Source organism: Abramis brama, assembly GCF_963993115.1.
Source record: "Abramis brama genome assembly, chromosome: 18".
Classification (NCBI taxonomy): domain Eukaryota; kingdom Metazoa; phylum Chordata; class Actinopteri; order Cypriniformes; family Leuciscidae; genus Abramis; species Abramis brama.
The window spans coordinates 31400255-31422750 of NC_139980.1; the positions used below are offsets into that span (position 1 = coordinate 31400255).

At 37.9% G+C, this 22496-nt stretch overlaps 1 protein-coding gene across 1 annotated transcript; it reads left to right on the forward strand.

The window, feature by feature from the left end:
* The first annotated feature begins 1602 nt into the window (after positions 1 to 1602).
* Positions 1603 to 22480, forward strand: adcy3b (adenylate cyclase 3b). Its single transcript, XM_084090750.1, has 20 exons — positions 1603 to 2127; positions 4043 to 4192; positions 6936 to 7069; positions 7397 to 7508; positions 7748 to 7875; positions 9292 to 9450; positions 9540 to 9708; positions 9783 to 9854; positions 9967 to 10064; positions 10163 to 10324; positions 10463 to 10550; positions 12981 to 13097; positions 13283 to 13554; positions 14390 to 14471; positions 15199 to 15357; positions 18912 to 19058; positions 19156 to 19272; positions 19367 to 19493; positions 20012 to 20136; positions 20992 to 22480. The coding sequence occupies exons 1-20, from the start codon at positions 1609 to 1611 to the stop codon at positions 21166 to 21168; spliced, it is 3114 nt and encodes a 1037-aa protein (XP_083946876.1). The 5' UTR covers positions 1603 to 1608; the 3' UTR covers positions 21169 to 22480.
* Positions 22481 to 22496: the final 16 nt, after the last annotated feature.

Here is a 22496-nt window from a genome sequence, read left to right on the forward strand (position 1 = left end):
AAATAAGGGGGTAATCTTTCAGACGGAAACTGAAGCTTCCCCGGGCGCCGCCATTGATTAGCAGACCATCACCTGCTGTTAGCATTCCATTAACTCCCATTCATTTTGGCGTCACTTTGACAGCGAATAACTTCACATCTGAGGCGTTTAACGACTCCATTTGTCCATTATTTATTTCTAAAGAAACACGAAAATGTATAAAAGGCTCCATTACCTTGTATCTTATACGTTATGGCCCCGTAGAAGCAGTTTTTGTAAAAATAGGCTAACGATTGCGTCATAACCACGCGACTCTCTGTCACACAGTAGAGAGATTACCGTATGGACAGGAGGAGAAGCTTGCGCGCAATCAGGGGGACGTGGAGGCAAAATGACAAAATAATTAATCAGAATACTTAGCAAAAGTTGCTCCTGCTCCAAGCTCATGGACACCTCCTACTCACACTCTCCGTCTCTGCAAGTTTCGGAAGGGAATGATTTAGATTTCGCTTGGCACAGCTACTAGAAGACAGACGGGTTGCTCACGTCACATCTACGTCGTCAAGCTCAGTTTGAGTCTGCGCAGTCGCTCAGCCATCAGGAAGTGAGAGCTTCTAATTGACTTCACTTTTCTCCGTTGAATCCAATGGGGTCGCTGTGTCCATTTCTTTTACTGTCTATGATTTTAAACAGCCATTCAGATTTTTGTGTTCGCAATTGTGTTCATCGCAGCACTGAATACTAAAATGCTTCGAGTTAATATGTGATTTATTTTTATACTTTTTTTTTTTTTTACTTAACTAACTTTAATGAGATCTTATTGTAAAGTGATACATATTGTTCTTTATAATAATTCTTATATATAATTATTTTGCAATTTAACATGTTTGAAACGTTTGTTTATTTTATAAATGTTTATGTATTAGGCTACTTAATGGTTTTTAAATGTTATTTTTGTTATAAGAAAAAAAGTTATTAAACCAGTTCTAGACTAGCACTTAAAAAAAATATCGTGAAAATACCGTATACCGTGATAAAACTTAAGCAATTATCACATGAAAATTTGATACCTCACGTTATCGGCTATGACATTAAATGCTTAATAACCGAGGCAAACGCTATACTCTTTTTTTTATTTTTATGAACACTAGCGTTTTTGTGGTGAAAATACGATTAAAATCTAAGCAAATTTATGTGGTCATGTGTAGGCCTACTTTTTAAATATTGAATTGTTAATCATTTATTAGTGTTATAAAGACATGATAACTTATGACCAACATTTTTTGTAACTGTAACCAATTTACTTTGTTTCTGCTTCGTTCTTGTTGTGATTAAAGGATGTGGAAGAGCAGCTCGAGATGTGTTTGTCATGGAAACGGAGCCGGAGATCATTAAGGAATGACAGACTGAACCTCTCCGGTGTGTTTCAACTCAAACCCGAGCGGAATAAACCCGGACAGCCGTGACGGATCCACCACAGATAGCAGTAGTCTATTACAACACGTGAAACTTGACTGGAGCTGCAGTATGCCCGTGAACGGGATTCAGGACGGTCCGGTAACGGTTACCGTGGCGGAGCCGCACACGCGTGGGTCCGGCGGGTTTCAGTCTCTGTCTCTGCCGCGTTTCATGCGTCTTAAGTTTAACCCGGAGTCTCTCGAGAAAGTTTATCAGACGTATTTTCTGCGCCAGCGGCAGGAGACGCTACTGGTGCTGATCGTGTTCGCGGCTGTGTTCAACAGTTATGTGATCATCATGTGCGCGGTTGTTTACTCTCAGGATAAACTCAACACGCTCGCGGTGGCGGCAGGTGGACTGGTTTCGGATATTTTGCTCTACATCGTGTCCCGGTTCCGTTTGCTGCCAGAGGCCGTGTCCCGGAGCCTCGTGCCGTACGCGCTGTGGCTGCTCATCACGGTCCACGTGCTGTGCTACTTCAGTTTGAACTTCGCGGGATTTTACGAGGCCGGTGACACGGTCGGGTGGCAGATATTCTTCATCTTCTCCTTCTTCCTCACGCTCCCGCTGACGCTCTCGCACATCGCGCTCCTGAGCGCGCTCTCGTGCTGTGCGCACACGCTGCTGCTGGGGTTCACTGTTGCGCAGAGACAACAAGAAAAGCTACAGTTAACAGTGCTGATCAGACAGGTGACACAAACACACTTACACTAGACTACTTCTTGTTTTGTCAGGTTACATAATCAGATACTCCTACTTCAAATAACAGGGACGAAAACTTTTCAGTAAGTGAAGAAATGATTTACAGTGATTTGGAGTAATTATAGTGTATGGACGTTTAAAGGCTCAGGGACGAAGGAGGCAATACGCGAAAGTTCAACATCATATTTTATTAATAAAATAAACAAACAACAAAACGAAAGTAAAGCGGCAGTCCCTCACAGACATAAATAGTCCAGGCCTGGTCCTCTCTCGTCCTTCACTGTCCTCACTCCTCCTTTTCTCCTTCCTGTGGGCCTCCGTGGGACTCGAGACTTGCCACAGATAGCTAGGCCTATATATCATGGTTCTGAATGCACTTCCTTGTACCATTGTATCACCACAGTACCTTTATTGTAGAGGTGATTACCATTTTCAGATATCTTGGGATCATTTTACCATGGTGTTTATCAAATCTAATATTATTGTTACTGCCACAGTACTTTTTGTAAAGGGTAATATCAAAATGGTACTTCACATGATAACGTATACATTATGTGAAATCATTTTATTCAATTATAATATCTATAAAAACAGTTTTTCAATTTTATAGGAAACTTTAATATATTTAATATAATATTATGTAATGTACACATACAGTACCATTCAGTAAGAGGTTTTTTAAAAAGAAATTGATACTTTTATTTAACAAGGATACCTTAAATTGATCAAAAGTGACAGTAAAGACATTTATAATGTTACAAAAGATTGTATAATGAAAGAGAAAGACATTATAAATCTTTTGTAATATTTATAATGTTACAAAAGATCATTTCCACAAAATGATTAAGCAGCACAACTGTTTTTAACATTGAGAAGCAAATTTCTGAAGGATCATGTGACACTGAAGAGTAATGATGTTGAAAATTCAGCTTTGATCATAGGAATAAATTAAATTTTAAAATATGTTAAAATAGAAAAACAGTTCTTTTAAATTGTATTATTATTTTACAAAATTACTGCTAAATTTTACTGTATTTTTGATCAAATAAATAAAGCCATGGTGCGCTTAAGAGGTTTCTTTCAAACACTTTAAAAAGTTTTACTAACTCCAAAATTTTAAATATATGTTTAATGTAAATTAACTGTTTTTTATTTGACCAAACCTTATAAACAATACTGTGGTGGTACTGTGGTATAATTATGCTATCAGTCTCTAAACTGTGATTTATGACACCCGAGGGTTGCGAGAGAAACGTGTCATGTGTTTCATATCATGATCACAGAGGTGGAGCTCACAGAAGGATCTTATGTAATGTGACGGTATTTGTGACCCTGGAACCAGTCACATGGGTACATTTTTTGAAATTGAGATTTATACATCACATGGAAGCTGAATAAATAAGCTTTTCATTGGTGTATGCATTGTTAGGATAGGACAATATTTGGCAGAGATACAACTATTTGAAAATCTGGAATCTGAGGGTGCAAAAAAATCTAAACATTGAGAAAATCGCCTTTAAAGTTGTCCATTTATGTTCGCGATTGTGATGCATTCACTCACAAAAATAAATGTTTTATATATTTACAGTAGGAAATTTGCAAAATATCTTCATGGAACATAATCTTTCCTTAATATCCTAATGATTTTTGGCATAAAAGAAAAATCAATAATTTCGACCCATACAATGTATTGTTGGCTATTGCCACAAATATACTCCAGTGCGACTTATGACTGGTTTTGTGATCCAGGGTCACTAATGTGACTGGAAGAAACAGTTGTACATTGACGTCATAGGACAGGCTCAAAAACATCACTCAGGCATCTATTTTCCATATAAACAAACATAATGTTCTGTGTCGCTGGAGTGTGTATATTCAAGCAGAAGTGTGTTGTTTCTCGTAGCTTGTGGCGAATCTGATGCTGTTTTTTGCTGCTGTGCTGGTGGGCGTGATGTCATATTTCATGGCCGACCGCAAGTACCGCACGGCGTTCCTAGAGGCCAAACAATCTCTGGAAGTCAGTCTAACGCTGAAGGAACAGGGTCAACAACAGGTACACACAAACATGCATTGCAAACACAAATGATCTCTCTAATAAGTGGACCGGATGCTTAATCCATGTCTGTGAGTGTGTGAGTAATGAAAGTACAGAGATGCTCTAATTGGGCTCAGTGGTGGAGCTCCGCTCTGGAGCCCTTGTGTCCTGTTACCTGTTATTGGCACATCTGAGCAGAATAGAGACAAGGACACACACACACACACACACACACACACACAGAGCAGGTTGTGTTCTGTTGCCACTCTTATTGCAGTAATGAAGTCATTCCCCAGGCTGCTGTTATTGTCACAGCAGCGACACTAAAGACCCAAGAGTCCAAATTTGCCATCACACATTATTTTATGTTGGTCACACAGTAACTAAGTTTTAAGATCAGTCCTATCCTTTATATAAATAATATCTCATTAAAATACTGCAATAGGGTTAGTTCATCCAAACATTTACATTTATTTGCTATTTAAGAGCTGCATAGTGATATTTGTGTTAGTTTATAGCAAAACATTGTGTCATTTTAGTTTTAGGTGCAACCAAAACACATTCATATCAACTTATATTTTTATTTTAGATGTGAATAACTTTCTACTTTTTAATTTTCAAGATTTTTATTTGAAAACAAGGAGGTTATAATAAATTGATTTGTGTTCTGACAACAGTGTTATTTTAGCAGATTGAGATATTATTATAGCTTTTATGGTAACATTTTATAATAAGGTCTAATTTGTTAACATTAGTTAATGCATTAGTCATGAACTAACAATGAGCAATACATTTTTACAGCATTTATTAACCTTTGTTAATGTTGATTAATAAAAATACAGCTGTTCATTGTTAGTTCACAGAGTTTTAAATAATGTTAACAAAAACAACCTTTGGTTTTAATAATGTATTAGTGCATATAGAAATTAACTTTAACTAAGATTAATAAATGCTGTAGATGTATTGTTTATTATTAGTTAACTAATGTATTTGAATAATGTATCTAATGAAACCTTTTGTAAAGTGTTATCGTTTTTATTAATACTTTAAATTATTTAAGTTTTAGTAATTTAGCTTTGTGTCTTTGCAATTTTTATTAGTTTTTTAACTGTCTATATATTTGTATTTCAGTTTTAGTCCTTTTAGTACATCAAGTTAAACTTTGCAACTAGATTACAGATTTTCTTTATATATATATTTTTTTAAATGACTGATAATCCAATGTACATCTTACAGCAAGTATTTATGTGTGTGTGTGTGTGTGTGTGTGTGTGTGTGTGTGTGTGTGTGTGCGTGCCTTGGGGAAAAGGTAAAAAAGGAGAAAATCCACTCCTCTAGATGGCTTACCATCTTTTACTTTTCCAGATCTAGAGAAGTGTAATTTCTGGTCCACTCGTTTCACAAAACTGAATTTCAAACATAGAAACTGTTTTAAAATGTTTTCCAAAACACTCATGCCAATTTTGCTATTTTGGACCATTCAAACAAACAGCAATATTGATAGGGGCGTATTGTTTTATGGGGAAACGGTTTCAAGGTTTTTTTTTTTTTTTTTTTTTTTTTTTTTGTATGCTACCTTTTACGTTTTTGCTGTTGAATTGGATTATGTTTCATATTTTTTTTACTGTTAAAATTTTGCAATTTAATGGCAGGTTCCCTTGTGACAACTTACCCCATTCACATTGACAACATGTTCCATTATTTGCTGTTAAGTGTTTCAGTTGAATCCTTAATCGCTGGCACCAAACTGATCAGAGAACTCCGGTTTAATTGCTTTTTTGTCAGCATCTCTTTCTGTCCGACTTGCTTGTGTGGTCACATGGTCTCCACTCTCCAGATACCCCATCAAACTCAGAATGCCATAGCAGCAGTGGGGGCTTCTGGGAGTTGAGTGCATTCAGCCAATCAGAGCACAGCTGACGGGTTTAGCTCTCTATGGCAACCGCATCAAGAGACTAATGTGCTCCCAAACTCCCAAAATCCCACAACACTCTTTTGTTCGTGAACTAGAGAGAGCACATAAAAAATGTTTCAAACATTAGACACACCTGTTGATGCTCCACCAAATGACAAAAATACTGAATCTGACAAAGTTTGCAGGGCTGCATTTATTTAATCAAAAATACAGTAAAAACAGCAATATTTAGAAAAATTATTACAATTTAAAAGAATTGTTTTCTATTGTAATACATTTAAAAATATAATTCATCTCTTGAGATGCAAAGCTGAATTTTCAGCATCATTAGTCCAGTCTTCAGTGTCACATGTTCCGACCTCCAGAATGATTTGATGCTCAAGAAACATTTATGATTATTATCAGTGTTGAAAACAGTTGTGCTGCTTAATATTATTGTGGAAACAATGATTTAATTCAAACGTTTGTGATAAGATAAGATTAAAAAAAGAGTGAAGGTAATACTTTTATTCATCAAGGATGCATTAAATTGATCATTCATTTCAACATTAATAATAATCAGAAATGTTTCTTGAGCAGCAAATAATCATGAAAGAATGATTTCTGAAAGATCATGTGACACTGAAGACTGGAGTAATGATGCTGAATATTCAGCTTTGATTACAGGAATAAATTACTTTTTAAAATATATTCAAATAGAAAACATGTAATTATATTTCGCAATATTGCTGTTTTTATTGTATTTCTGATGAAATCAATGCAGCCTTGGTGAGCAGAAGAGACTTCTTTCAAAAACATTTAAAAAATGTTAATGTTGACAGGTACTCTCTCTATATGTGTGTTTAGGAGGAGTTGTTGTTGTCCATCTTGCCGAAGCACATAGCAGATGAGATGCTTCAGGGCATGAAAAAAGAAGCCAATCAGAAATCAGATGCTCAGCAGTTCAACACCATGTACATGTACCGCCACGAAAATGTCAGGTAAAACACTAACGGTCCATGATTTTCATCCTGTCTTCTATTATTACCACAAGTGCTGGGATTTTGATTAACCACAGTGATTATTTTCAATCTGTTCACCAAAAGATTCACCCAGATTTGTCAATACACTCAAAAACATTGTCAGTCCATGAATGAAACAGTATTGAGAAATTGGTCCTAATGATTGTATAAAAAATAAATAAATAAACCTACATATTTTTCCTTGCTGAATATCTTGTTTTATTCAGAAAAATAAAACAGGTTGTCATTTTATGTTGACTTAAACCAGGCTGACTTTTCACTAATGTAATGATCTCTCTCTTCCAGTATCCTTTTCGCAGATATCGTAGGTTTTACACAGCTGTCGTCTGCCGTGACTCCGAAAGAACTTGTCAAACTTCTCAACGAACTGTTTGCTCGCTTCGACAAACTAGCAGCAGTGAGTAAAAACAGCCAACACACACATCTTAAACATTTATATATGTCCACCTTGTAAAGAAAACACCAAAAAAAGCCGTAAAGAGTACAAAAGCATATGTTATGGGCAATTTGCATGGTTCAAATGTGCATATAATCACCAGTATTAAGGATACAAGAAACACTGACACTTCCACACGCAGTTTATTTGCTCTTATGGCAAGGCACTTTTATTTCTTATCTGACTGTATGTTTTAACAGCAACACCACCAGCTGAGGATCAAGATTCTGGGAGACTGCTATTACTGTATCTGCGGTTTGCCAGATTACCGTGAAGATCACGCGGCCTGCTCCATTATGATGGGCCTGTCTATGGTGGATGCCATCTCGTGAGTACACGCCCACTGGGAGGGGCTTTACCTGCTGTATCCAATCACTGTGGAGCTTTACATGCAGTATCCAATCACTGTGGAGCTTTACATGCAGTATCCAATCACTGTGGAGCTTTACATGCAGTATCCAATCACTGTGGAGCTTTACCTGCAGTATCCAATCACTGGGTGGATGCCATATGGGAGGGGTTTTATCTGTAATATATGAGAAACTTTAGGCTTGTTCGACTTGAACCGGCGCTGCACAGACCGATCAGTGAATGACATCAAAGTACCGCGAGAGCGAATAGAAAGTAGACGGCTCCTTATGCTTTTGAATTGCTCTCGCAGTACTTTGATGTCATAAACCGATCGGTCTGTGCAGCGCCGGTTCAAGTCGAACAAGCCTTTTATCTAATCCGCACACCCACTGGGAGGGGCTTCCACGAGTGGGAAGGGCTTTATTATACAATAAACTGGGAGACGCTTTATCTACTGAAACGCTATGATGAATTTGATCAAATATGAATAAAAGAGGGCACTTCATTAGTTTAGTGCTGTACATTCACAGTAATCACTTAAAGTATTTTATTAGTAAATGAGGGGCATGTATTTACAGTAGGTAAAGTGAGGTCTGAAGTTGATGATGATCAACTTTATGCTATGATAGGTGTCTGGCTGTAGATAAATTACTACATTAGCACAGCAATCATGTAAAAAGGTGTGTGTGTGTGTGTATATATATATTGTATATACAGTATTTTTTTCATAATTGTTGTGCTGATATAGTAATTCTGTGCTGACCTACTTTTATTCAAATATGTAATACCTATAATAATAATTGTTCATTTGAAAACATTATTTTATATTACAATTTTTATAGGATTTTTATTAGAATTTTATTCTACTGTATATATATATACGTATACTTTTACTAAACTACTTTTAGTAAAATTTTATGGTACATTACATACTAATTTATATATGATAAAAAATGTTCTTATTTTTGTATAATTTCAAAGGCTTTTTTATTAATCTTTAAAATTATACAAAAACATTTTAGATTTTTTAAAAATATCTTTAATAAATATATCATATAAACTATAAACATTATTATATAAACTATAAAAAAAAATTTAAATCTAGTTTACATGTTTATAAATCATACAACGAATATATATCAAAATAGATCAACAGAAATGTATATATATATATATATATATATATATTCTGTATATTATATATATATTAATTTGTTTAATAATGTTTACATATTTATATTTTATATTATATATTCAATGTATAAATGCAAATATGTAAAATTAAAATACAATTTTTGTAAAAGTTATTATAGATTTTATAATTGAATAAAATTAAATAATCAGCTATAAACAGACAGTCCAAATGGCTCATATGCTTCTCACCTGTGTTCAGCTACGTCCGTGAAAAAACCCAGACAGGAGTGGACATGCGTGTCGGCGTGCACACGGGAACTGTCCTGGGGGGAGTCCTGGGACAGAAGCGCTGGCAGTTCGACGTTTGGTCCACTGATGTTACGGTGGCAAACAAGATGGAGTCAGGGGGAATCCCTGGGTGAGATCAACTCAAATCTGTTACAATTTAAACAATTAGTTTCTTGTTGAATTACAATGTGGATGAATCTGTTTCTGCTGCGTTTGCAGGCGTGTACACATCTCTCAAAGCACAAAGGACTGTTTGCATGGTGAGTTTGAGCTGGAGGAGGGCAGTGGAGGAGAACGCTGCGAGTATCTTCTGGAGAAAGGCATTGACACGTACCTGGTGTGCTTGTCCAAAGAAACACACAAAACAAACGGAGTGAGCAACGGCACAGTGAGTATCATGAGCTTCATTCATATTCTCTGATCTGTTGTTCTCATCTCAAACTCATCTCAAACTTTCCTCAGATGATCAACACCACAGAAACCAGCGACAGCTGCACATCATTAAAGAACACACCTGAGGAGTCAGAAACACAAGTGAGATCTATCTATCTATCTATCTATCTATCTATCTATCTATCTATCTATCTATCTAACTGTCTGTCAATCTGTCTGTCTTGACCTTTGACTTGTGCGTCTGGTTTTTCAGCAGCTACAGTTGGCCAGTATGACAGATGAAGGACTGGAGGACGAGCATCTGAACCAACTGTTGAATAAAGCTCTGCTGGAGAGAGAGAGAGAGGAGACGTAATGACAGTTTATTCTTAATTGAACCCAGTGGTTTGCTTCTATGCCCCTGTTTCACATCATCCCCCCCCCCCTCTCTCTCTCTCTCTTTCTCTCAGTCTGAAGGAAAGTAAGACGGATGTTCTCTCTCTGAGGTTTAAAGACTCTGATCTGGAGTCTCGTTACTCGGCAGAGAAGGAGAGACAGACGGGTGTTGCGTTCATCTGCTGTTGTGTGGTTCTGATCTTCACCTCAGCCATGGAAATGCTCATAGATCCGCAGTGAGTGAAGCTCATGAATAATTAATTACTAATACAACGTGATAAATGATATCAGTATCAATGTACTCATGTAACATTTTATTAAAAATAACACTTCTGCTGTGTAATAATGTTACATGTCTGCTTGATTTCTGACAGGTTGATTGTGAATTACGTGACTCTGGCTGTTGGTGAGCTGTTACTTCTGATTCTGACTCTGTGTTCACTTGCGGCCATCTTTCCTCGAGTGAGTTCAACCAAAGACTTTAGATATACAAAGACGGTGCACTCATATTACCTATGAATGGGAGAAATTCAATGCACAACATGACGGAATAATCCGCTAATTGGCTTTTTTAGCGCTATTTGGGCATAAGAAACAACATTTATGGGATCGTTCATATCAGATTTTGTTGCTGATTTGAAATATATTATTTAATTGTGAGTTCAGCAAGCAGCTTTTGAGATTTCAGGATTCCCCCATTCAAGTAGACAGGACTTGGTCTTGTATGCCCGAACTAGCTGCCCGGAGGCATTGCAAATATGGCCGCCGAGTGAACAGACTTTCCTTGAAAGGGACTTTGGTTCAACATCACAGCAGTAGATGAAAGAGTGAATTCCATGACAACATCTTTAGGTCATAATTCACCCCAAAATCAAAAGAAAAAGAAATAACATTTTGCATGTTAATTATTTTTATTTTTGCTTTGGGGTTAAATATAAGCTGAATGTGATTCACCTGAGAGAGCAGTGTTATTTTAGTATTTTATATACTTGGTACATATATAAGTATTTTATATATTTAGTATTTTATATTATTTTATTTATACTATTGTAGTATTTATTCATATTTTATATCATATTCATATCTTATTCATATTCATATCACGTTCGGTTTGCAGTAAATCGCACAATTTAGGAACAATGATGTTTGATTCTTGAACGAATCGTTCTTTTGAGCCGGTTCTCAAGAAGTAACCAGTCGAGCCAGTTCACAAATCTAATTTTAATTTCGGGATGATGACTCAAGACGCACAGCCGAAGTAGCTCGCCCGACTCAAAAAGAACCGAAAAAAGACGGTTCAACCATCTGTCGAAGTTTGCCGATGATTACAGAGGAGTCTGATGAGTGAGTTGACGATATATGCAAGCCTGAGGCACGTACTGGAAATATGCTTATTATGACTACTGTTATTAAATAACATTTTATTAAAACCTGCAAAAACCTTTGTAATGTAAACAAGATGTAAACAAGTGTTACTATAGTTTATTGTGCATGTAGATTATATTTTAAGTTGTTAAGTGAAATCAAGGAGTTTAAAAGACTATATACTATGTAGTTTGTCTTTAATGTTTGCTGTAGATGCGAAACATTTAGGAATCTTTTCCAAGATGTAGGCTAATCAATATTGGTCAGTCGTATCCGACATAAAGGATCCGCAAATGAAACTGTGACCACATACACCATTAACTTAAGTGAGTGAAAGGCAATAATCAGCAATATGCGTTCACACAGATTACTTTATTTGAATGTTTCCTTGATATAACATGACTCTGAGTTGTTAAAAAAAGAAATGCGTAGTGACCTCATTGCGTGATGACGTAAGAAACTAATTAATTGTTTTTTTGAACCAGTTTGCGGAAATGAATCGGACTTTACATCACTTCTCAAGAATATCAACAAAACAGTCTTTAATCAGTCCAAAATCCAAAGGGAAACACTCACACAGATCACAGGAAAAAGCTAGCAAAACAACCACGTAAAACTTAATGACAAACATCACCAAACCAAGAACTGTGAGAACTTGAGACTTAAATACACACAGAGTAATTAACAGAACTAAGAACAGGTGTGGAACTAATGAGTAACTATGGAAACTAAGGCTGTGTCCGAAATCTCCCCCATACCCTCATTCACTATCCCCTACATTAGTCCACTAGTGTAGTTCACTTAAGGGAGTGAATGAAAACAAGTGAATTTATTTTGAATTGAGTGCGTCTGAAGGGCTGCCGCTTTTGCATAGTTTGTGCTTGTTGTGTAATAATAGTTTGAAACTTAGAATACTGGCAGCTCCAGTAGTGAGATGAAAATATTTATCTTAAACTGTGTCATGGACACTATGTATAAACCTTAATTAAACAATTTAATCAATTAAAAATTAATTTATACCCGTATGATATTACGCTGTACCCACATTGGACCCGCGGTTTGGAGAATGGATGGATGGATGATTCTCCTGCGGGCGCCATCTTATGGTCAGACGCGAGAATTCATTTGACGTGCGACTCTCACAGTGCATTATGGGAATTTTCTATCGTACATCGGTTGTACACTCACTATTACAGTGCATTGTAGGATTGAATGAGTGCGCTTGATAACGTCCACTATGGTTTCGGACACCACTACAAATGGCTGTCCCCTCAATTAGTGCCCTGTTTAAGGGTATAAAGGGCGATTGTAGACACAGTCTATAACCGGTAACACAGGCAAAAAGAGAAAATAAAACCAAAACACAATAAAACTAAACATAACCTCTATCTAATATATATAAATATATGTAGTTATTAGCTATTTATCTAGATTTGTTTATTTTACTTGTTTATTTTTTTTAAAAATTTTAGTAAGTTTAATGCTTCAAGACCATACGTGTAACATTGTGATGTGTGTGTGTATCAGATCTTCTCCCGGAGGCTGGTGTCCTTCTCGCTGTGGATCGACCGCACACGTTGGGCTCGTAACACATGGGCCATGGCCGCCATATTCGTTCTGACCATGGCTGAAGTGGCTGATATGGTGAGATAAAACACATTTCACCTCTTTTCCAATTATTGTTATTATTCACTGTGATTGGCATGTTTGTAGGATGTCATGCAAGTTGGAAGTCTGACTTCAAGTGCAATTCTGTTGCATTCTTCAATTCAATTATGAAATTTAGGCTTTTAAAGATTCAATGTCAGATTCTTGTTATTTTTTGTTAGCTGAGCTGTGTTCAGCTCCCCCTGTTGCTCCTGAACTCCACTTCCGGCGTGACGCTCGAGTCTCTGGGTGACGGCGGATGTGCCGAGAACCCCAAACACTACGGATACATATCAGTGCTCTCTCTGGTGGCAACCGTCATGCTCGTACAGCTCAGCCATGTCGTCAAGCTGGCGCTCATGTTGCTGGTTACCATAGTAACAGGTGCTGTAAACATCCACAGCTGGATGTACATTTACGACATCTACGATTTCATTCGCTACCTGGACTACAGGTGAGTTGAGCTCAAGCTTGAGTCCAGAAATACTTGAATACTCGAAGAGTGCTGTATTTACACAAAATATAATTTATAGTTACACTACTTTTTGAATGAAGGTTCTTTCCCCGCCATTGCCATAATTTTCCGGCTTTCTGTGTTTTCACTGTTATACAGTAGGGGGCGCAATTACACATCTTCTGAAAGAGTACAGAATCTAAAATATATATACATATTTTTGTGGAAACCTCAATACAAGTTTGTAGTATTCTTTGATGAATAGAAACTTCAAAAGAACAGCATTTATAGCATTTATTTGAAATATAAAGCTTTTGTAACATTATAAATGTCTTTACTGTCACTTCTGATTGATTTACTGAACACTTAACGAATAAAAGTATTTCTTTAAAAAAAAGAAGATATTTGAACACTAATGTATATAGTATAGATTTGTAACTTGATGTTTTTTAAATGTAGAATTCAGAAGGGAATTAACTTAGAATAGTTGTTGTGTCTGTATATACTGTATGCTCTAATGCTCTTTTGATGCTCTTCTCCATCATTCCATCACTATTTAATGAGTTACTGCTGCTATGATCAATAACAATACACATGTCTTTTAAACAGGGTTTTGTGAATTAGGCACAATCTATAATGAGCCAAATTTACACAGAAAGGAGACTGAGAACTAAATACAGCACAGTTCTTTTTATAGTGTATTTCTATTGCTTTTTTCACCCAGTTTAGTGATTTAATGCAATAATTAAATGTTTTTGCATTTGAAATGCCGCTCACAAAAGTGGAAAAAGTTGGCTAATACCTGATTTGTTCATTATTTTCTGTGGCTCTCTAGGTATTCAGTGGTTCCCACCAGATATCTGCTGACCGTGATGATTATCATCATGATGATGAGTTTCTACTACTTTGCACGCCACGTATGTCCGACAACAGCTTAAACATTTACATTTATCAGAAATTCATTTATTGGGATTAACCCCTTAAAGGAACACGCCGACTTTTTGGGAATTTAGCTTATTCACCGTATCCCCCAGAGTTAGATAAGTCCATACATACCCTTTTTATAGTCACAGCGTGTACAAATAACAAGGTCACATGAGACACAGCCATCTTCTGACTATATTCTCAGAAGGCGAAGCACTGCTACTTGGGCGGAGTGATTTGCTCGCAGCGCCTGAGAAGCGCCGTGGTGAGAAGCAGAGACTTCACTCAGAGTTGGAGTAAATCACTCCGCAGAAGTAGCAGCGCTTCGCCTTCTGAGAATATAGTTCCCAGTATGTATACGGTTAGAAGATGGCTGTGTCTCATGTGACCTTGTTATTTGTACACGCTGTGACTATACAAATCACAACATGTAAATAGGAAAATGTTGGCGTTATTTTGTCACTTATTGGGAGCAGTATGCTAGCTGGAGCCGTTTACCTCCAGTCTTTGTGCTAAGCTAGGCTAGCGGTGGGTGCGTCAGACAGAGTTAGAAGACGGAGATGAGAAGGGTATGGACTTATCTAACTCTGGGGGATACGGTGAATAAGCTAAAGTCCAAAAAAGTCGGCGTGCTCCTTTAAGATGAATCATCTCGTTTTCGATTTATTTATTTCCTCTCCTCTGTTTTAGCATATAAATTCTTGTTCCTCTCTCTCTCAGGTGGAACGACAGTCCCGTAAGCTGTTTCTGTGGAAGGTTGAGGTGCACGATCAGAAGGAGAAGGTGTACGAAATGAGAACGTACAACGAGGCGCTGGTCACTAACATGCTTCCTGATCACGTGGCCAAACACTTCCTGGGCTCCAAGAAGCGAGATGAAGTATGGGAGTATATTCCTGGATACAGAGTAATGCGTTTAGTCCTTAATACAGTTTTTTTTATTCGCTTTGGTACTATTTTCACAAGTAAGGTGTACATTTTCAAAACTCCTAGTACAAAAATCCAAACTGATCACACTTGAAACGCAGCTAGTCATTCTTTCAAAACCTGATGTAATGCTTTCAGTCAGTTGCATATGTTTTCAGTCCACCTAATCATTGTTTCAAACACAAGATTATTGTAATATGTAATGAGAACATTTGGTTTAATCACCGAAACACAACAGTATGATCTGTTTGTCATCAACAGTATGATGATTCTTTCAATTTAGTACTTTTAACAATCAGTTCATCCAACAGCAAACAATGCAAGATACATGTTTCAAATCGGCCTTAGAAGTGCTGAAATTAATATGCTACGGTACTATAACAAACAGATTACACAGTTTTCACATTAGGCAATACACTTACATTACCCAACATTTACATAATCTATAATTTCCAAAATATCCATCCTATGTGTAATCAAGTGAAGGATCAATGAAGACATCTTCTACAATCATTTGGGCAAATTAGTTTTTATTTTTCAGATATAAGTGTAACATAGGTATACTTTCTATAATGAAATGTAACTAAATGAGAACAAAACATAACATTTAGTGCACACATTACATTCATTTGGATCAATCAAGCCTGTCTTGAGCATTTTGCCATAGATTCTCGTCCACATCACAATGAATGTTATCATTATTCATGCACCTTGGAAAAAACCTTTTGGCATGACGAATCCATGCTTGACATTGGTCTACACTGATGTCATCACATGCATCATCATGGCCTGAAGGAGGGTGGCACGCTCAAGGGGTTGACGATCATAGACCTTCCACCTCCATGCTGAAAAAAATTCCTCAATAGGGTTGAGGAAAGGAGAGTATGGAGGCAGGTAGAGGGTCATGAATCGGGGATGGGCCTGAAACCATGCTTGAACTACCTCTGCGTGGTGGAACGTGACATTGTCCCACACAATTACATAGGTGACCCCTTCACCTTGACAGGCCGGCTCAATTTAATTGAGAAACTCAATAAGATGTGCAGCATTATAGGAGCCAAGTAATGGCCTACGTCCTACGACACCATCTTCAGAGATAGCTGCGCACATGGAGATGTTTCCTCCACGTTGTCCAGGCACTTGGACAGTGGCCCGTTGGCCGATGATGTTCCGTCCACGGCGACGAGTTTTGGCCAGGTTAAAGCCCGCTTCATCAACAAAAATATACTTGTGATGGTTCACATCAGCGTCAAGCACCATAACCCTCTAAAAAATATATTTTGGTTAGTTCTTTTTACAGTGTTGTTCCAATATACATATGACATACTGTAAGTGATGCATCGAATAGTAACAATAAATATAGTGCAGTACCTGAACATACTCAGCCCTTAGTTGTTTCACCCGGTCATTGTTTCTCTCAAAAGGCACCAGGTAAATGTGTTTCATTGATACCTGGTGCCTCTTTAAAAGACGGCCTACTGTTGGTAGGCTGATGGATGCCACATTGGCAAAGGTGTCATTGTTCTCCTCAATTGCCTGCTTTATTTCTGACAGCCGTATATCATTCCTGGCCCTCACCATTTCCACCACTGCCCACTCTTGCTGGTCGGTCAGCACACGGCCACGGCCACCACTGTGGGGTTTTCTGTCAATTCTAAGCATAGAACAGAGTATACTGTCAATAGATCATACTGTACGAATACTGTAACATGTCTGATGAATTTACATGCATTACAATTTACTGTAAATATAATAGTTTACATCCTCCACACTTACCGGTTTTCTTGGCGAAAAGTTTGGATGATAGAATTGACAGTTGATCTTTTTAGATTTGGATCAACTAATCTGGCAGCCTCTGCCATAGTAAGGCCTCGGTTCACCACATGATCAACAATGATGGCCCGGACTTCATTAGAGACAACAGTTCTGCCTCCCTCTCTCTGATGACCAACCCTTTGACGGGCCCCATGGCCACCTCTCTGTTGGTGCCCACCTCTCTGACCTCTCTGTTGGTGCCCATGCCCACCTCTGACCTCTCTGTTGGTGCCCATGCCCACCTCTGACCTCTCTGTTGGTGCCCACCTCTCTGTTGGTGCCCATGCCCACCTCTCTGACCTCTCTGTTGGTGCCCACCTCTCTGTTGGTGCCCACCTCTCTGACCTCTCTGTTGGTGCCCATGCCCACCTCTCTGACCTCTCTGTTGGTGCCCATGCCCACCTCTGACCTCTCTGTTGGTGCCCATGCCCACCTCTCTGACCTCTCTGTTGGTGCCCACCTCTCTGTTGGTGCCCACCTCTCTGACCTCTCTGTTGGTGCCCATGCCCACCTCTGACCTCTCTGTTGGTGCCCATGCCCACCTCTGACCTCTCTGTTGGTGCCCATGCCCACCTCTCTGACCTCTCTGTTGGTGCCCACCTCTCTGTTGGTGCCCATGCCCACCTCTCTGACCTCTCTGTTGGTGCCCACCTCTCTGTTGGTGCCCACCTCTCTGACCTCTCTGTTGGTGCCCATGCCCACCTCTCTGACCTCTCTGTTGGTGCCCATGCCCACCTCTCTGACCTCTCTGTTGGTGCCCATGCCCACCTCTCTGACCTCTCTGTTGGTGCCCACCTCTCTGTTGGTGCCCATGCCCACCTCTCTGACCTCTCTGTTGGTGCCCACCTCTCTGTTGGTGCCCATGCCCACCTCTCTGACCTCTCTGTTGGTGCCCATGCCCACCTCTCTGACCTCTCTGTTGGTACCCACCTCTCTGTTGGTGCCCATGCCCACCTCTCTGACCTCTCTGTTGGTGCCCACCTCTCTGACCTCTCTGTTGGTGCCCATGCCCACCTCTCTGACCTCTCTGTTGGTGCCCACCTCTCTGTTGGTGCCCATGCCCACCTCTCTGACAGATCCCTTGTCCACGAGCTCTTCCTCTTCCTTGCTGTCTATCCTGCTCCATGTTGAAAGAAATTGCCAGTGTTTACACCCCCACTTTTATATATGGTGACCAATTGTGGTTACCACTATGTGAAATCAATTAGCAAAAACGAGTATTCATCATGTGTGGTTACACGTAATTTATATGTTCGTACAAACACACATTTTATTTACTGTATGTAGTTCTCAAAATCCATATACTGTATATTGCTGAAATGAAAATCTATAGGTTTACCAAACGGTTCTGTGATTAACCATTAAGTTCAGTTGGTCAAATGTATTTATGCAAATCAAATGAGAAGCATATCAAAAGTATTGTGAGCATTGCATTGTGAACGACAATTACTTCATATGAAAGGTATTTCTTTGATGACACACTGATTAGGTGTGGTGAAAAAGTGAATGTGTAATTTTGTGCGTTGTCAATTGAACATGTGATTACATGTTTGAAAAAACAGACTTTTTGATGATCTGCTTTGAGTTTTGTACTAACAGTTGTGAGGTTTTACCACATACTTGCACTAATAGTACCAAAGCGAATAAAAAAAACTGTAAATGTGCATATTGATGTTTATTTGTCTATTGCAGGAACTTTACAGTCAGTCGTATGATGAGATCGGCGTGATGTTCGCCTCTATTCCCAACTTCTCTGACTTTTACACGGAGGAGACTATAAACAATGGAGGGATAGAATGCCTCCGAATCCTTAATGAGATCATCTCTGACTTTGACAGTGTGAGTGTCTCTTGCTCTTTATTTCTTTATATATCTCATCATTTGTTCAGCAGAAATTCTCTTTAAAACTTGTGATGTGTATTTTGACTCTGAGTAGCTTCTGGATCGCACTGAGTTTCGCCACATTACGAAGATCAAGACCATCGGCAGCACATACATGGCGGCTTCAGGCGTGACGCCGGAGAGCAACACTAACGGATACGCCGACCGCAATGTGCGCTACACAACACACTCTATAGCGCATAATGCTTACAACAATGGAGTCTGTGATACTGATGATGATGATGATGTGTGTGTGTGTGATACAGATTGAGGATCAGTGCATCCTGGAGCGCTGGCAACACTTCGCTGATTTGGCAGACTTTGCGCTGGCTATGAAAGTCATACTTGGAAACCTAAACAAACAGTCATTCAATAACTTCATGCTTCGCATAGGTCAGCAAACAGAAATACAGACCTATGTTACTTTTATATATACATTTCTTTTGGTCCCCATGAGGAAAACAGCTTATAAATCATACTAAATTATGTTTAGGGGTCGGGTTAGTGTAAGGAGACAGAATAGACAGTTTGTACAGTATAAAAATCATTATGGCGATGGAAAGTCCCCATAACATGAAAACCCAGCAGAGGCGTGTGTACGTGCGTGTGTGTGTGTGTGTGTGTGTGTGTGTGTTCCTGGTAAACCCCATGTTATTGGGACAAAATGTCCCCACAAAGATAGCAATATCCAAAATCCTTGTCCTTGTGGGGATATTTTTGGCCCCCTCGAGGAAAACCGCTTATAAATCATACTAAGTAATGTTTTAAAATGAAAAAATGCAGAAAGTTTTCTGTGATGGATAGGTTTGGGGATAGGGTCAGTGTAAGGGGAGAGAATATACAGTTTGTACAGTAAAAAAAAAAATTCTCATAAAGCTTGAAAATCCATCATGTGTGTGTTTTATTGTCAGGTCTGAATAAGGGGAGTGTGTTAGCTGGAGTGATTGGTGCGCGCAAACCTCATTTCGATATCTGGGGAAACACTGTGAACGTGGCCAGTCGTATGGAGTCCACTGGGGTGATGGGTAACATACAGGTGATATACGTTTTAGTTGTTTATTTATTTTATTTTTTAAAGTGAATATATTTATAATTAAAAATGTATTTAAAACTAATTGGCCAATATAGTTATAAATTATATTAAAATACAAATTTTAACTTAACATATAGTCAAATATTGGCATGTTTTCCACACTGTTTTTCACGAAAACGTAAGGAAGGTTGATATTTAATCAATATTAAATCAACATTATTTATATGCAGCACCAATTTAAATATATATAGTAATATATTAATATATATAAACTATATATGAAGAGTTCAGATGCAAAAGCCTCTAAGTGCCATCTGACATTTTCTTCTAGAATGATCATTTTTATCAAGCTTGTATATTTAAGTTCAGTAATTTCACTTAAATGACAATTAATAGGTAATTTTCATTGCCATTTAAGTGAAATTACTGAACTTAAATATACAAGCTTGACAAAAATGATCATTCTAGAAGAAAATGTCAGACGGCACTTAGAGGCTTTTGCATCTGAACTCTTCATATATAAAATACAGTGTATAATATTTAAGTTGTTTTATTATTTTATTGCTGCCTGCATGGAGACCTCTACATTTTTGAGTGAAGATTTAAATAAATCATTGAATCAATTTTAAAACAGTCTGAAATTATATGACTTTAACTTCCCACCTCTAATGCAATTTTTGTGACAGAAATGTAATTTAGAGATTCTATTAAAACATCTCTGTCTTAACATACTTATACTTCGGATGCAAAACTAGCCTAATGGCACTGACTTCAAGGAACATTATAAATATTCACAGTATCACTCAGCTCTGGCTCTAACACAGATGTGTGTGTTTTCATGGTGTTGGTGCTCCCCAGGTGGTGGAGGACTGCTACAACATCCTGAAGGAGTATGGTTTCCGTTTCGTCAAAAGAGGACCCATCTTCGTGAAAGGAAAAGGAGAACTGCTCACTTTCTTCATGAAGGGCAAAGACAAACCTGTAGCAAAGACAACCACAGTCTCTCTCCCACATCAAATACTAGACAAATCATGAGAAGAATGAAGACTAGGACATTGACACTTTATTTTAATATTTTATTATGTTGTGATTTTTCCACTTTTTATTGATATAAAAAAGGAAAGGGGACAGTAAATTATTGAGGACAGAGAGGAGACACAAACCCGTGTCTCCCAAATGAGCACTACAGTTCATGCACTTCCCAACAGGCAACAGCTCTGAAACAGATACATAAAAAAAGAAAAGAATTCAGAAGCATCCACAGCCAAAGGTTGTATTAACTGAGAATTTGTCATCATTTGTTATATTTTAAAAACACACTTTCCATCATTGCAACAGATCAAAAGTACACCATCTGGTCTGTTGTGTTTTCATACTTTATACACATTCCCTTAGTAAAGAAATGCTGATAAAGAATGTATGCGTCCATATGATAAGGATGGGCTCATAGATTACAGTAAACTTTTGAATTGAATTGAACATTGAATTGTTGGCTATATTAAGCACATAAAATAAGTATGAATCGTAAAATAGACCATGATGGAAATTCTGTAATATTCATTTGTGGACACAAAAACACACACTATCAGGAGCTAAACAGCACTTTTCAGAAACTGTCAGATTAAAGGCACACACATGAACATACACAGATGACACACATCTTTTGAACAGAGCGTGGGAAATGTACATTATGAGCATCAACAGAAGGCAGAGTGTTTTATTCTATTTTTATTTTACATATAGTTTATACATCACACTAACACCATATTACTATTGACGTGTAGTCAGAATGTTTTTTTACCGAAGCAAATGGCATTTTTTATAGTCAAACATCTCCAGGTCTCGCTCAAACATTCGGTTTGTCTCATGTATACTCTGTGAAAATCTTGGTTATAGATCAGATTGTTACGGCTCTCAGATTGTGTGTGAATTTTAATTTTTTGTAGATTGTGGATTTAGCAGCTTTTTATGCCATTCTCAGTGTTTTATTGTTTGACCAAATGAGAAGAATGATTTAATGACTCGTAACAAGGTACATTAAACAGAGCCAAACTTTAGTACCTTCTTGTTGAATTCGAATCATCCAATAACCTTAGTAGGGAAATAATTGTAACTACAAAAGTAATGCATATTTGACATTTGAAGGTTATAAACCTTGAGTAATTTGAAAAATTGAGAAGATTTCAGTCTTATGTAGACTGTACACTTGGGTAGTCCGTAGAAAGATTAAAATGGATGGATGATTTGTTGGATGGATCTTGGATGGATGGTTGATTGGGATTGGTTGTGAATGGTAACTGTGGTGACTGTAAGGATTTTTAACAGGCCCGCTGTTCTGATCATCTGTTCTCTGTAAAACTCCC

What these genes read in the sequence shown, in the direction of transcription:
- adcy3b (XM_084090750.1), top strand. Translation starts at nt 1,609, where the DNA reads ATGCGTCTTAAGTTTAACCCGGAGTCTCTCGAGAAAGTTTATCAGACG. An exon ending in GAGTCAGGGGGAATCCCTGG is followed by an intron (nt 9,451 to 9,539) that starts GTGAGATCAACT and finishes CTGCGTTTGCAG; the next exon opens with GCGTGTACACATCTCTCAAA. An exon ending in GAGAGAGAGAGAGAGGAGAC is followed by an intron (nt 10,065 to 10,162) that starts GTAATGACAGTT and finishes TCTTTCTCTCAG; the next exon opens with TCTGAAGGAAAGTAAGACGG.